This window comes from Dipodomys merriami, unplaced genomic scaffold (genome assembly GCF_024711535.1).
Source record: "Dipodomys merriami isolate MVZ:Mamm:240054 unplaced genomic scaffold, mDipMer1.0.p SCAF_5, whole genome shotgun sequence".
Taxonomy (NCBI): Eukaryota; Metazoa; Chordata; class Mammalia; order Rodentia; family Heteromyidae; genus Dipodomys; species Dipodomys merriami.
Genome location: NW_027206068.1, coordinates 62868840 through 62883234, shown reverse-complemented (window position 1 = coordinate 62883234; position 14395 = coordinate 62868840). Strand labels below are relative to the sequence as shown.

At 46.5% G+C, this 14395-nt stretch overlaps 1 protein-coding gene across 1 annotated transcript in view; it reads left to right on the top strand.

The window, feature by feature from the left end:
* Positions 1–14395, top strand: part of Plxna4 (plexin A4) — a 421273-nt gene that overhangs the window by 71805 nt on the left and 335073 nt on the right. The window contains exon 3 of the mRNA XM_069996788.1: positions 13653–13835. Coding sequence (XP_069852889.1) covers positions 13653–13835 — 183 coding nt within the window. The remainder of the gene's footprint in view (positions 1–13652; positions 13836–14395) is intronic.

The window sequence follows — 14395 nt, the reverse complement described above, 5'->3', positions numbered from 1 at the left end:
TTATTTCACACAATTCTAGAGGATGGGAAATCCAAGATCTAAGTGTCTGCTTCTGGTTAGGACTTTTGTGTTGCATCATCACATGGCAGAAAGGCATCACATTGGAGAAAGCAAAAGAGAAGGCCAGAAAGAGCAATAGGGGCCAGGCGTCGGTGGCTCACACCTGTAATCCTAGCTACTTAGGAGGCTGAGGATCATGGTTCAAAGCCAGCCCGGGCAGGAAAGTCTATGAGACTCTTATCTCCAATTAATCACCCCAAAACTGGAAGTGGCACTGTGGCTCAAGTGGTAGAGTACTAGCCTTGAGCTGAAGAGCTGAGGGACAGTGCCCAGGCCCAGAGTTTAAGCCCCACGACCAACCAAAAAAAAAAAAAAAAAAAGAAAAGAAAGAAAAGGAAGAGCAGCAGGGGAGGTGAAATTGTGCTTAATTTGCTCCCATAGTAACAGAATTAATCTATTCATGTGACCAGGACCTTCATGCTTTACTCACCTCTTAAATATCTTACCTCTTAATACTGTCACTATAGCAATTAAGTTTAAACCTGGGCCTAGGAGGGGATAGACTTAAACCCTTAGCATTCTAGTTAAACCTCTATTTTGCATTTGACATGCAAAATGTGAACTAATTACCCAAAGTCATACATCTTGTGAACAAGTGACAGAGCCAGCATTTGAAGATAGTCCCTTAGCTCACAGGGTACACGTACACCACCACCACCACATTTACATGCACTTGCTTGTCTGTAATAAGTAATCACAGAGAGTGCATTATGCTCTGTGCTTACTCCTGTTGAGATCAGAGTGCTTGGTAATCTCTGACACTTTTCCATAGAAAACTTGGTCACAGCTATTTTTCTGGGCTATGCTTTCCGAAGCAGCAGCATCTGTAGGGTTCCATCTGACTGCAGGTATTTGTTCTGCCCTTGCTCCCTGCTACAATATAAAAGCCAAGTTCATCATGGAAGTCTGCAGAACTGCAGGTCCTCACAGCACATGGTAGCTGGGGAGAGAACAGAGGGAATGCAGCGTTGTAAGACAGACCAATGCCAGGACTGCGAGTAACAGAGCCAGATAACAAGCTTTTTGATTTTTCTTTTGCCTTTAATTAGCCCTTTTAAGTTAGAGGCAAGTTCAGGGCCAAGAGTAGAAAGCAGGAGGCCAGAAACTGCACAGGGCTGGTGCTGTCTCCCCAGCCAGTCTAAAAAAAGGCCAGGCTGGCTTTTAATGCACAGTATCAGTTTCCTTTGATTTGGCTGATACCCGAGTTACTTTGCTCTGGCCCTCTTGTGACAATTCATTTGGACTCAGCTCAGACCACACGTTTCATATGGCATTGACATCAGCCAGGCCAGGCTTCTAAAGCTGTCCTCAGACTCAACCTTGTTGGCATCCCAGCTTTTCTTCAATCCATTCATAAGACTTTTGAGTGGATTGAGGTAGAAGATGGATAGGGATTCTATTTTGCCTTGAGTCTGGGTCTCTTATGAGTCCTATAATATGAGAGGGAAATCTCAGATGGTGTCTGTCCTATGGAAGTTCTGCTATAGAAAAACGGCAGGTGGAGAGAGAAAGATCCAGGAGGTTGACTTTTAGGGTTATGTTTTATAAGCAAAGTGAATGGTGGTAGAGCTGAGGAACTCCGAGCCTGTGGCTTTTGTCATATTCCAAGCCCTGGGGAGTCCAAGGTGATGGGTCTCATCCTTCCTGGGATGGGGTCAGCCATTTCTAACCTGTAGTGGGCAGCCTGTTAAAGTGGACCAAGGCCCTGTGTCCCTCATGGGCTAAGCACTCAATGTCTAGGGATTTCCCTGGTATGGCTGCCTATGCTTCTGTCCCTTTCTCTGGCCTTCTGGGGTCCTTTGCACCATAATAGCCTCTGTCTGTAAATGAATGGAGGAACCTCGTAAGCCCCAGGAAAGTGCTTGGAAATGGACTCTCTGATGATGGATGCCAAGCTCAGTCTCCAGGAACCCACAGTGTAGAGAAGAGCAGATCACTGTGGCTTGGGTGACAGGAACAAAGTAAGTGAATGGGAGTAGCCATCATCACTCCTTCCACTGAAATCTTCAGAGATTTAGAAACAATTGAGAAGCAATTGCGGGTATCAGGCAGTCCTGATTGAGAATGCTGGCACAGAGGAGGGCACAGATCTGTTTCCTCACCTTGACCTCAGAGTGACCTTGTACTAAAAAAGTTTGAATCCATAGGGCAGGAAGTATTGTCCAGAATCACTGCCTCACACCTGTCAGGCCCTGTTACTGATATCCCGGAATGATGGCTGCCAAGCTGGCTGATAATATCACTTAAGCATTCACATGGCACCTACCTGCCAGTTTACCAAGTCCTTCATTGCCTCCTTTTCTTGTCTCTACAGTTCTGTAGAAAGGGCAAGCAGCCTGTCCTGCTTTGGGATCAGCTAAGAATTTCCTTTGGCATCATCTGCTACAGATCTGAATTCCCAGCCCAGTACGTCTTCCACAGCAATTTAGTGGCATGCTGGTGATGCCTATAGTGATTGGCAGTTCCTGGGGTAGGGATGATCTAGTTATTGCAGGGCATTAGTGACTTTGGGGAGATGCTAGTGGGAACTGGCAGTCCTTGCAGGCCTAGAAAAGTCTGCAATGCAAGAAGCAGAACTATGGACGATCCAAACGTCTGTCTGATGTCAGGATTTATGCACTGGCCCTGTCTTTCCCCTGATGGCCACAAACCTATGGCATGAATTTACCTCCTGCTGGATAGGGGACATTATGGGCATGAAAGAGACCGCATTCCATGTGCAGCAGTGAGGCATCAGTTGGTGGGAGCTATCAGTTTCCCAGAGAGAAGACAGGGTCACCCCCATGGACTCCGCTGGACTGGCTTTCCAGGCCGGATAGTCAGTCAGGTTTGTCTGGCGCCTGAGATCCTGAAAGTCCATGAAAATGAGCATCCGGTATGGCCAGGCAGCCTTCCCAAGCCAGTCTCTGCCTGTCTGCTTAAACTGTTTTCTTTTCCCTCTCCGCAGGAAGTGTGGCTCTAAGTAGTGGGATTGTTTCCTGTTGTTAAGGGAAGGCGAGGTTTGCTCTTTCTGCTGGTTCCTGGCCTCCCTTGGCTCAAGAGCTCCTCCTTTTCCCCACCCCATCCCTGCTTTCTCATCTCTACCTCTTATGCCACACATGATCCTCTAAACATATACACTGTGTACCACACTCATGTCCCAATAAGTGCTCCCAAGTAAATCACTCACTCAGCCCCAGCCCTCATCCCTCACCCCTTTCCTCTCACCACACCTTGACCTGAACGGCAGATTTCTAGCCTGTTAAATGGAAGCTCCAATCCTGATAGAATCAAGCCTTCCCTCTGTCTCCTTGCTACAACTCCTGACTCCAGTCAGTATTCAGGCACTAAACCTACTCACCCACCTTATTCTTTTCAGCCAGCAGGATGTGTAATGAAAGTTTCATCCTGGCCAATCATCACGGTGTTTTGAGATATTGGATAATGGGCAAGCCCTGAATGGTGTGCCAGGTCTGGCAGGAGGATGCGATCTGATTGCTGGCCTCCTCAATTGGATGTGTTCTCCCAGGATGGTCCTCCCTGAGGATCCACACGGAGAATGTAGATCTCAGGAATCACTCATGCTGAATTTTTAACACAGATAGCTGTCAAGAGACTTGAGCACAGCATTCCTGAGTTATGAAGTAGACAGTAGGACTTCCCCATGCTAAGATAACACTTCGTGTCAGCCCAGCACAAGGTCATGCACACCTGTGTACGCCCCTGTCTGTACAGGCCTTTGCTGTGTCTGGCTACTCCCTTGTTGATGTCTTTTCTGTTGCTCTCTCCTCTTTCTCGGTGTCTTGCTCTAACTTACACTTTCAGCCTTTTTTTGTCTCCTTTTTTCCATGACTTGTTCTCATTCCTGCCCACATACTTTAGTCAGCTCAGCCTCTTGTCCATCAGCACGTAGGCCAGCCTTGCTTCCCATTCCAGATATAGATTCCTCAGCCTTCTTACCAATGCTTGGGCTGGCATATCCCAGGCTACTGTTGACCAGGATACTGGCCTGGCAGTCTGAATCTTAGTGTTTCATTCAGTGCCAGCTCATGAGATATAACAGGGGTACTAAGCAGTTTCCCTTTTTAGTTTTATCCTCAAGGATGAGCCTTTTCTTTTGTATTTTTACCAAAAGACAATATCCATTTTTTGAAGTGCAGAAGAGAAACACAGCCATTAATAAATAATGGTAGACACTGAGCACCTTATATTTGTAGAACACAAACATTTTCATAGCACTATCCTGCATGTCTGCCATTGGTTAAAATACAACCTTTGGGACACAAAAGGATGTGATAATACTGCTGTTACCTTATTTTTCTTCAGCAATATGTACTTCTGAGAGCTCTGGGCTGTGTCTACCACAGATGTTATATTTAATATCCCAGGCCTTGGCACAGGCCTCCCAACACCTGCTGTCCTTTCTGCAGGACACATTCCAAAGGAGAGGATATAGTTCCTGCCATACCTTGCTGCTGTTATCCTCAGGTCTCTCTTAGTTTGTTTACAAAGGCTGAAGGCAACGGCTGTACATCAAGAGGGTACACTTGCTTGTTTCCTCTCAGGGACAAAGTTAGCGGAAGAAGGAAGAATGGATGGCAGCAGAGACCTCACCATTTGGGCTGTGGATTACCCCTGTGTGTGTGTGTGTGTAATGTGTTTGGCCATACATGCCATCCAGGATCTGTGAGGGAGAAGACAGCCCATGTCATGCTCCGTGTCATTACTGTATCTCTGTCGGTGTTCCAAAATATAATGGGATTGATTCGGCTGATTTATCTCGCATGCAGGCTACATTACCCAGACTCACACATGGGTCTGAGGAGCACAAGAGGAAGATACACAGCAACAAGAGTGGGGCTAATAAAATTTATTTTCACTAACAAGGGATTGACCTAGCCATAATTCAGCCTGGCCAGCAGGGCCTCTGCTTCCCTCTGTCCATCAGAAAACATACAAACCTAATCATTGTGGTGTTCCTTGCTTCAATTAAGTGCAAGTGGTGGCTGAGGCTGCCTGCCATAGACTCTGGGAGGGAGAGTTGGGACTGGGGGCTGATTGGCTAGACATAGGGGCTTTATCGATCCTTGACAGGCATTGGCTGTGTCTGATATCTGCAGAAGGGCAGGATGGCTTCATGATGGTTTCATTGATATGTTCATAAGCTTATGATAGTGTGCATAATAGTGTTCCCTGGGGTTTCTTAGGGGTCCAGTTTTGGTTACCAGGCTAGCCCCTCGTGTGGCTGTCACCTGTGCAGACCAGATCCTCTTGGCAGGCTGGCCCATAGCTCTGGCCTGTCCAGACCTTCCCTCATCATTAGGCCATGCCCTGGCTGCTTGTCAGAAGGAGGAACCTGGGGTTCTTGGCAGCTGAGCTAATGAGGAGAAGGTCAGGAGTCTAGCCTCCTGGATCCTGAGCTGATTTTTGACTGCTCTCTTCAGCAATCCCTGTGGGTGCTGCACTGCTAGCATTTGCTATTTGTTACAGCCTGGTCTGTAGAAAGTATGCCCTGGATTAATCACCTTCTCCTGGGAATACAAACTCAAATTAGTGGCCTTACTTCTTTATTAGAAAGCTAGCTTGTTTTTCATGATGAGTGAAAGATTCCTTACATCCTTGATGGCATTGGGCCATCGTTGGTCTTAAGACACATAGAGATTTAGAAATGAGTATAAAAGGTTTGGTTGCCGTCTGTGGTAGTTAGGTACTTTGATGAATTAGTTCCACACATGTTTGCCTTAGTAGTTGCCCTATCCTCCACAGAACTCCAAAACTCTATTGTGATTTTTGGTCCCTTCCTCGCCTTTGGAACCCTAGAGGCAGCATTCTGGGAAAACTTGCCTGCAATTTGTTGGACTGTTTTTCCCATTTGGAGACTCTTTTCACTACTCCCTTCAGTAATCTGTTGTCTAACTAGGTTATTGTGTGTGGTGTGCTGGCTCTCTCTCCTTTTCCCTATACATACTTATTTTCTCTATAATCTCACTGAAAAAGACACAATACAGAGCCACTCTGAGATGATGTGCTAATAACCACGGAGAGAAGGCCACATTCCCACATTCTACTTCTCTCCCCTGTGCTCCAGGCCAGTGTGCTGGGGTCGGCCTTCACTTGAACACATTTCTCTGGGTTCTTTTCCCAAGTTCCACCACATGGGGTTAAGCACAGGCCTCAAACAGATTGTCATAAAAGAGCAAGAATCATAAAAGAACAAGGGACATCTATATGGAATGATAAACCAATCAGAGGGTTGAAGAGTTGCACTTTTAAATTTCATTGTCATTATTATTATTGTTGTTGTTGTTACTTTATTTGTGCCTATACTGGGGCTTGAACTCAGGGCCTTAGTGTCATCACCTAGCTTTTTCAGTGAAGGCAGGCACTCATCTCTTGAGCCACAGCTCCACTAATCGCTTTTTGGTAGCTAATTAGATAAGGGTCGCATTGACTTTTCTGCCTGAGCTGCCTTTGAACCACCCTCTGTGATCTCAACCTTATGGGTAGTTAGGAGTAGTGGCATAAGCCACTGGGACCCAGCTTCGATTTCTTTATTATTACAGCAATAATGGCCCAGGCAGATGGGAATATTGATGAAGCCAAGCCTCATCTTCCTACCAGAGCCTCCCAAAAAAATGTTCCCTTAGGACCTTCTGGTCTTACCTCGATCCCTGAGGAAGTGGAGTGGAGAGCATACAGAGTTGTCTCAAGGGGCTGGTGCTCATATTGTGTAGACCCTGGTGCATTTATGAACGCCTTACGGGTCAGTGGTCATCTTGGAGATAGATGTAACTCCCAATAAGTGGGTGATCATTATTACTCTGTGCTACAGAGCTTTACAACAAGAGTCTGTATTTAGACATGAGCTATTGCAGCTTATCTGATCAATATCTCCTTTACAAAAAGAAATCCCAAATGCATAATTCACTGATTCCCATTTCCAGCAGAGGCCTGCTGTGGCCAGTTCTTGGAGGGGGGGGGGAGAGGGAGAGAGGGAGACAGGGAGAGAGGTGTAGGTATAGATGTAATTAAAGGGAAATAATTTAGGGCTGTTGAGCATGAAGAATCCAAAGATCTTTTCTTGTTTCCATCAGCAGGAGCTTGTGGGCTTTCTTCTTTCTCTCAGGAAAAGACAAAGCCCTCCTCCGGCCAAGGTCCAAGAGCCTCTTCAGGATAATGTAGAGTCCCTTCTTCCCTGAGCTGTCTCCTGCTCTCCCAGAGCCTGGAAGATTGCCTCCTTTGAGGTTGCCTTCTAGCAATCCTGGAAGGAGCCTTTGCTGAAGAGCAGCTCTTTCCTTCTAGACTGGGAATTGGGGGTTTGTTCGGGTTACTCTCCTCTCCTGGCCTTGGTTTCTCTCCCTACCCTGTAAAATGTATGGTATGATCTTGAGTTTTGTTTCCCCAGGAGTAGTATGCAATGAGAATTAAGGAACCCTGTACCCTAACAGTGAACAGGGAGTTGAGCCCAAATCTCCCCTTTCTCACTTGCCCTGCCTCTCCTGCTTCTTCAAGAAATCTTTGTCTGTGCCCTTAGGTAATGGGTGGTCCTGGCTTCAATACTCCCCAAGGCATAAAACTTAAGGTCTACACAGATGGCTTGCTAGTCATGGTCATTGCTGAGGTCTGTCCCCTCAACTAGGAAAGGGACCGTCTGGGGAGCAGTAACAGAGACTTTCACTTTTCTATTCCTGAGGAGGCTTCCCCTAAGTGCTTACTCCTTTGTAAACACTTTGAAACAAAATAATAAGTGAACAATCAATATCATCATCTTCATTTAGTGTCTCAGTTTCTTTCCTCTGTGGAAGGCAAGGAGTTTCAGTGGGCTAAGTTTGATAAGAAAATAATGTCACTAGAGACCTGTATGACCCCACAGAGGTGAGCCTGGACAGACCTCTGATGGCTTCTACCTTATTTAATGGACAGGAGGCTTGTACCACAAGTTTGAGGTGCTTAGGACTTCATGTGTAGGACTGGACAGTACTTTTCCTTTCAGGAAAGGCAGGTTTATAAAGGATTCTTCTCTTTGCTCACTACAGGATCTGCTCACCAAGCCCACTACTGATCTTGTAGTTTCCATTCAGGGGTCCAGAGCAAGCAGGAAAGTCTATCAATAGTTGGAGCAGTGAACGACATCTTTCCATCCCACAGGCTCACCTGGTCTGCCTTTTGGGGCCAGTGTGGGATATTTGTAAACAGTGTATGCCCAGGGTAAGGGGGGTAGCCAGTGGCTGTGGAAGAGACTATGTCCCGGAGCTCAGCTAATTGGCCCACAGGGGGGATGATGTTACTGACCTGTACCTCATTAGCACTGCCTTTGGACCACTGAGCTCTGGCCTACTTCTGACCTTTCTATAATAAGGGCTTAATGGTGCTTCCGCAAAGGTGGGGTAGTTGTAGGGCTGGGGCCAAAACAGCTCTGTGTGGCAGGAGAGAGGCCATGAAGGATAGAACAGGGGCCAAGCCAGGTGGAGGTCAGAGGTGATTTCAAGATCAGGTACCAACCCTACCTCATCTCCAAGATGTTGGCATAACTGACAAGATGATGGCTGGGTTCTTAGGAGCTTATCATTGAAGCCTAGGGTGGGGAGTGATGGCTCAGGAGCCGCTAGGGAGCTCCTTAGTCTCCCAGGCCTTCCCCCCTCCTGCAGCCTTTTTCAGAGCATCTCCACACAAAGAGATACCTCTGGGCTTTTTGGGTGGCCTCTTTGCAGTTCTTCCCTGAGCTTGGGGATACTACTAGAAGACGGACACGGCCAGCATTGACAATCCCCTTTCCATGGAGATGATAGAGCTTTTCAGACTGCCAGTCTCTGCAGAGTGGGAGCAATTTCCCTGTAATTGGTAAAGTAACCGTAACTGCTCTGTCATTTGTATGTAGCGACACGTAATTGCACAGTAACCTTTGCCGCTATGCACGAGGGAAGCACGGTAAGCTATTAGATTGTAATTCGGATTGTCAGCCCCGGCTCCCTCTGCCACCTTACCAGGGCTCTTGCTGCTCAGCGGACCATTGGGAGGCTGCCACAGGGCCACTCCGCACCCGGGTCCAGCTGGGGTCCTGCCCTCTGGTAGCTGACTCAGCCAAGAAGGGCTGGCCATGGGGACAAAGGCCAGGATGGGGAACCTCATGGCTGGGATAATGATGTAGGTACCCAGCCCTCATTCAGGTCTTCTGATGGAGAAGAGTGGCCTGGGTTACAGATCTAAGATTTTTAAGATCCGAGGGATCATTTCTTTACTCCTTCATCTGGCCTCATTGGTCCCACATCTCTTCCATCTGACAGATCTTTAGGAGGTGTTACCTTGTCTATTTATCTTGGCCAGTCTAGACTCTTGATCTTGATAATACCTGCAAGGTAGATGCCATAGATTTTCTTAGTGATGCTGAGCCTCACAGAAATCAGCTGACTTGTCAACATGCCCACAGCCTTGATTACATGCTAACTGTGTCAGTCTCCATGGCACTTTGAAGTATGTGCTGTTATTAAAACCCCCATTCTACAGGTACAGAGAGTTTAATTGACTTACCCAAGGTCACAAGGTATTAAGTAGCAGAGGATGGGATTCCAACCTAATTCCATACTGTTAGCCACTGTGAAACCTAGGCTTTATTTAGTTATTCATCCATCCATTGAACACATGTCTTAACCTACTATGGGCCAAGGATTAAGGGTACAAAGACTCAAAGGAGCTTATAGTCCCTGAAATTCAGTGAATCACTCATCTTAATTTACATCACACATATCCCATGTGAATTATGAGGGTGATGGACGAAGGATACAATCTTCCCTGACTAGGGAGAGAGAACACACATAGGGGCATGGCCCTCCAAAGGCTCCTAGGTCTGTTGGTGGGGTTTCTCAAGTGGGCACCAAATAAATCCCTTTGTAGTAGATCTGCCCTTCATTTTAAGAATGGCATTTCCCTGCAATCAATAAGCATCATAATGGCAGCTGTAACTCACTCAGGGGTGTTTGTGGAGTAGCTGGTAAGGATTAGCATGTCTAGCCTCCTGATTACAGCTGAGACTCACCCTGGGTCCTCTGCTTATGGCTCTAATCTCCCTGTTAATGGGACCCAAGGGAAGACCAGACCAAGGCCAGAGCAGATTCTCTCCATCTCCATGGCCCAGGGTGCTCAGGAATTTACCTGCTGAAAGCTTTCACCAATTAGTCTGGAAGCTCAGCATTTGCTATCTCTCTGCTTCTTAGCCTATGGGCCCTAAGGGGCCCATCCTGCTCCTTTCCTGTGCTGTAATTATCCCATAGCTGCTGCTCAGGAGATACGCTAGGGCCACCTCTCTGCAGCTACTCTTCTGGGCTGGATTTCTTCTGGAACATTCACATGAAATGCCCTTCATTGTTGAAGTATATCCAGGTCATCATGGGTTCATTTACTCAATCCTCATGACAGTTTTGCCTTGCTGCTGACAGCCAAGGAAAGTGAGGCTCAGACAACTGTGGGAGCAAGTTGTATATCTAGGAAGCACCTAAGTGGTCCAATCCTGTGTGTTCCCCCCTTCCCCACTACTATTTTACTGTGAAAAAGTCCCTCACCCATCATCCCAGCTTTGAGGAAACAGAGCCAGGTCATTTCCCATGGCAGCTGGAAGACCTCAGTAGTCAACCAGACTTAGACTGTTCTCGGTCAAAGGCCTTGATCATACCTTCCTTACTTGGGCCCTACCCAAAGGGAGAAATTGAGCCATGGAGAAGGCTGGAGAGGTAGGTGTCATTGTCCTGGATGCCTCTTCCCATGTTCTCCTAGGGCACAAGTGGGGAATCTGAGCCCCCATCTCCTGACTGAACCTGTCAGGTTGCCTGCCCCATGAGCTAAAGAAGGGAAGAACCCTGGGCTTGAGTTTTAAGGCTTGAGTGGCCTTCCCTTCCTTAATGGAAACCTTCTTCCCTTAGGGCTCCTGCTGTATGACGTGCTGCAGCAGAAGTGACTCAGAGGTTCCTAGCTTTCTAACTCTGAACAACTACGATGCAGTGATGTAGTTATCCAAATGCATTCTCTGCTTTTACAGATGGCTTTGAGTTGCTTGGTTAGCCAAGGTGAATTGTGATCAGAAACCTGGCTGCTCAAAATACAATTCTAGGGACCAAGAGAGAGGAAACATCCCTCACTAGATTAATGAGGAATGTGTGGAAGTAGCAGAGGAGCAGAGGAGCTGTGAAACATAGACTATCTCTTTCCATGCCTCAGTTTCCCTTTAGGAAGAGTAGATAATCCTTTGACCTTGTTTATTTGGAAAATAGGTCCTTATGGGGAAAATGCAAGGTTTTCTGGTGGCAGACGTTCTATAGCACAGTTATCTCAGGCAGGCCTGAGAACATTAGGGATGTGGTTCCCTGTAAACAGGATACAGCCATAGTTAATAATGATGGAGATCCAAGCAACCCAGACTATACTAGGATCACTGGTAGGTTGCTGTGGTTGAAGCTTCTGCTATCTTTTTACTTTCCCATTTCCTCAGTAGAAGAATGATAGAGGTCACGCTAGACCTTGAACACTTTGCCCTAAGTTTGTGTCTTATGGTTCTTTTTTTTGTGATATGGAGGGCATTGATCTCTGGGCTTTGCTCTTGCTATGCCGGTACTCTACTACTTGAGTTGCACCGCCAGGTCTTTTTGCTTTTGGTTGTTTTAAAGATAAAGTCTCTAGATATTTTACCTGGGGCCAGACTACCTGGACTATGATCCTCCTATTTATGCTTCCTTTGTAGCTAGGAAATGACAGGAACAGGGCACCACACCTGACTTTTTGCCTGAACTAGCATCAAACCTTTATCCTTTCAATCTGCCTCCTGAGTAGCTGGTATTGTAAAAATGAACCATGATACCCAGCCATGGAGGAAAGTTGTATTCAGTCTGGGATGTTGGACTAGGTGATGTAAGAGAGGCCAGACTCTGTCAAAAGCATGGAGCAAACATCAATTCTGCATGTGGTTACTCAGGCCTACCCATGGTCTCTCTGTCTTTCCTGACTGCTGCCACCATGGAAGAAGGGAAGAGGCCACAAAGAGCTTTATATACACAGCACATTGTTCTTCCTGAGGTGGATGATTCTTGCCTGCTCCACTTCTGACATGGAACAGAAGAGCCCCAGGCCCTAGAGAACTGAGTTGGCCACAGTTACAGGGCTATATTGGCAGGAACCTGCCTGCTGTTCTCTAGATGCCTCTTACTTTGGCTGGATTGAAGCCTTTTAAAAAAGTGACACCTTGTATTTTATTTCATTCCTTTCTCTGAAAGGCCCAAAGACTTTTACAGGCATGAGCTCAAGAGGCTTTATAGTGGCCCATCAAAAGGCAGGGTTTGTTTCCTTCAGTGGAAAATAAAAGCACTGGAAGACAGAGTAACTCTTCCAAAGCCACACAGTGCCTTCAAGAAAGGATGGATGACCAAATAAGTTTCCAGCCCCTCACAGAGCACCAAACCCTGCGGAGAGCTGGGGCTTCTAAGCTACCATTTGGAGTTATTTACACTCCCTGAATCAACACAATCCTGAAAGACCTGGCTGTTGTATGGGGTCCCTTTGATACATGGATATGGAGAGACCTGCTATGAAAAAAGAGGGAGATTAAGTGGAATCACTGTAGGGACTGACCTGGAAGCTCTTCCTTCCTGAAACCTGACCTCTAATGTACTTCCTGGACCTAAAAGAGGAGTTGGGCCAATATGTCTCATAGGATAGCTCAAGAGTTTTTTCCCCCTTGCTTTCTTTCTTTCCTTTTCTTTTTTTAAAGAAATGGCTAGCAGTTGTCTTTCTCAAAAATTGTTTGTAGGCAATTGTTTTGGGAAAGGCTCAGGTTAAACATATTTCTTTAAAAAAAAACCTTTCCATTCTGATGTCTTAGATTGCCTGGGGCTGTTTTCTATGAGTTTGTTCAAGGAGCCCATTTATGTGGAGAATCTTGGGGAACTCGGGTTCCATAGATAACATTTTGTGAAATACTGGTAGAGTTGTGACAAGGCCCTGGCTGCCTCTCTTTGCTGTGATTAAGAGATAGGGAGCCTCAGAGTGAACGCATGAGGTGCCACTGTGGCCTAAGGAGTGGAGGCATGAACTTTGTTTCTCTCTGGGCTTCTCCCCAGCTGATCCCATTGAATGCACCGCCCCCCCCTACTACAATCCTATTTTTCCCACACTAATAAGTTTAATCTTTATTGCACACTCCCAGCAAGTCTTTTCCACAGTAACTGTTCAGATGTGGGGACCACTTCCCTCTGTGCCAGAGCTTACCTATCTGGAGTCCATGTTTGTCTAGGGCTGGCCCAGAACTTTTCAATGCAACAGTGACGCTGGGCAATCAAAGGCACCAAAATGGCATCTGGAAGGTTTGTGAATATAGCAGAGAGACCATGGCAAAAAAAAAAAAAAAAAAAAAGACCTTAAAATCTGTGTTTTTGCCACCATCCTACTATTGCCTACTTTAGATGATTAGACAGATGATTTAGTTCCTCTGCAGCTGAGTTTTTCATAGGAGAAAGAAGAATTTGTATTAGATGATCCATTGATGAACATTTTTTTAGCTCTTGAGTTCCTTAACTTCACACCTCTGCCATTTCTCCTTTTTAACTTTTCCCCCCTCCCTGTTTAATTTTCAGCTCCTAACCATCGATGACAACTTCTGTGGCCTGGATATGAATGCCCCCCTGGGGGTCTCGGAGATGGTGCGTGGCATTCCTGTCTTCACAGAAGACAGGGACCGTATGACTTCAGTCATTGCGTATGTCTACAAGAACCACTCTTTGGCCTTCGTGGGCACCAAAAGTGGCAAGCTGAAGAAGGTAGGGATAAAATACAGTTATTCTGATTATTGTGAAGACTGTCTGTCCCCTCAGGGATAGACTCTGTTTTGCCAATTTCTGGTTGTCACATGCCTGATAGACTGGTAAAACAGGTTGGAGCTGAGAGATTATGTTGCTATTGAGGTCATGACCATGTGTCCTATATTTGCCTTCGTATCAAGGTGTTTGTGGGAATCAGGCTTGGTGAGTGAGTGGGTGGGTTCCTTCTTCTCTGGAGCTAGTTTGCTCGTATGTGGTATGCGCCCAGCATTACTGGGACTGTCTGAATGAATGTTGCACTCTTCAACTCGGGTTTGTACCCTGATGCAAGGGCACAAGAGGTGGGCTGGGGAGAGGGGTGTGACTGTCTGACCCCCTTCTCGATGATGCGTCCATCTGGAGTCTATTCAGTGAACTGATGGAGAAAGGCACAGACCTGTTTTAGTTGGTAATGGGGCTAAGATCCAACTTATGGGATGAAGAAATACCAAATATGGATGCCATGGGAACCTACACATTACTTAAGATGAAGTGGACTAATACCACCTAAGGACCTGGCC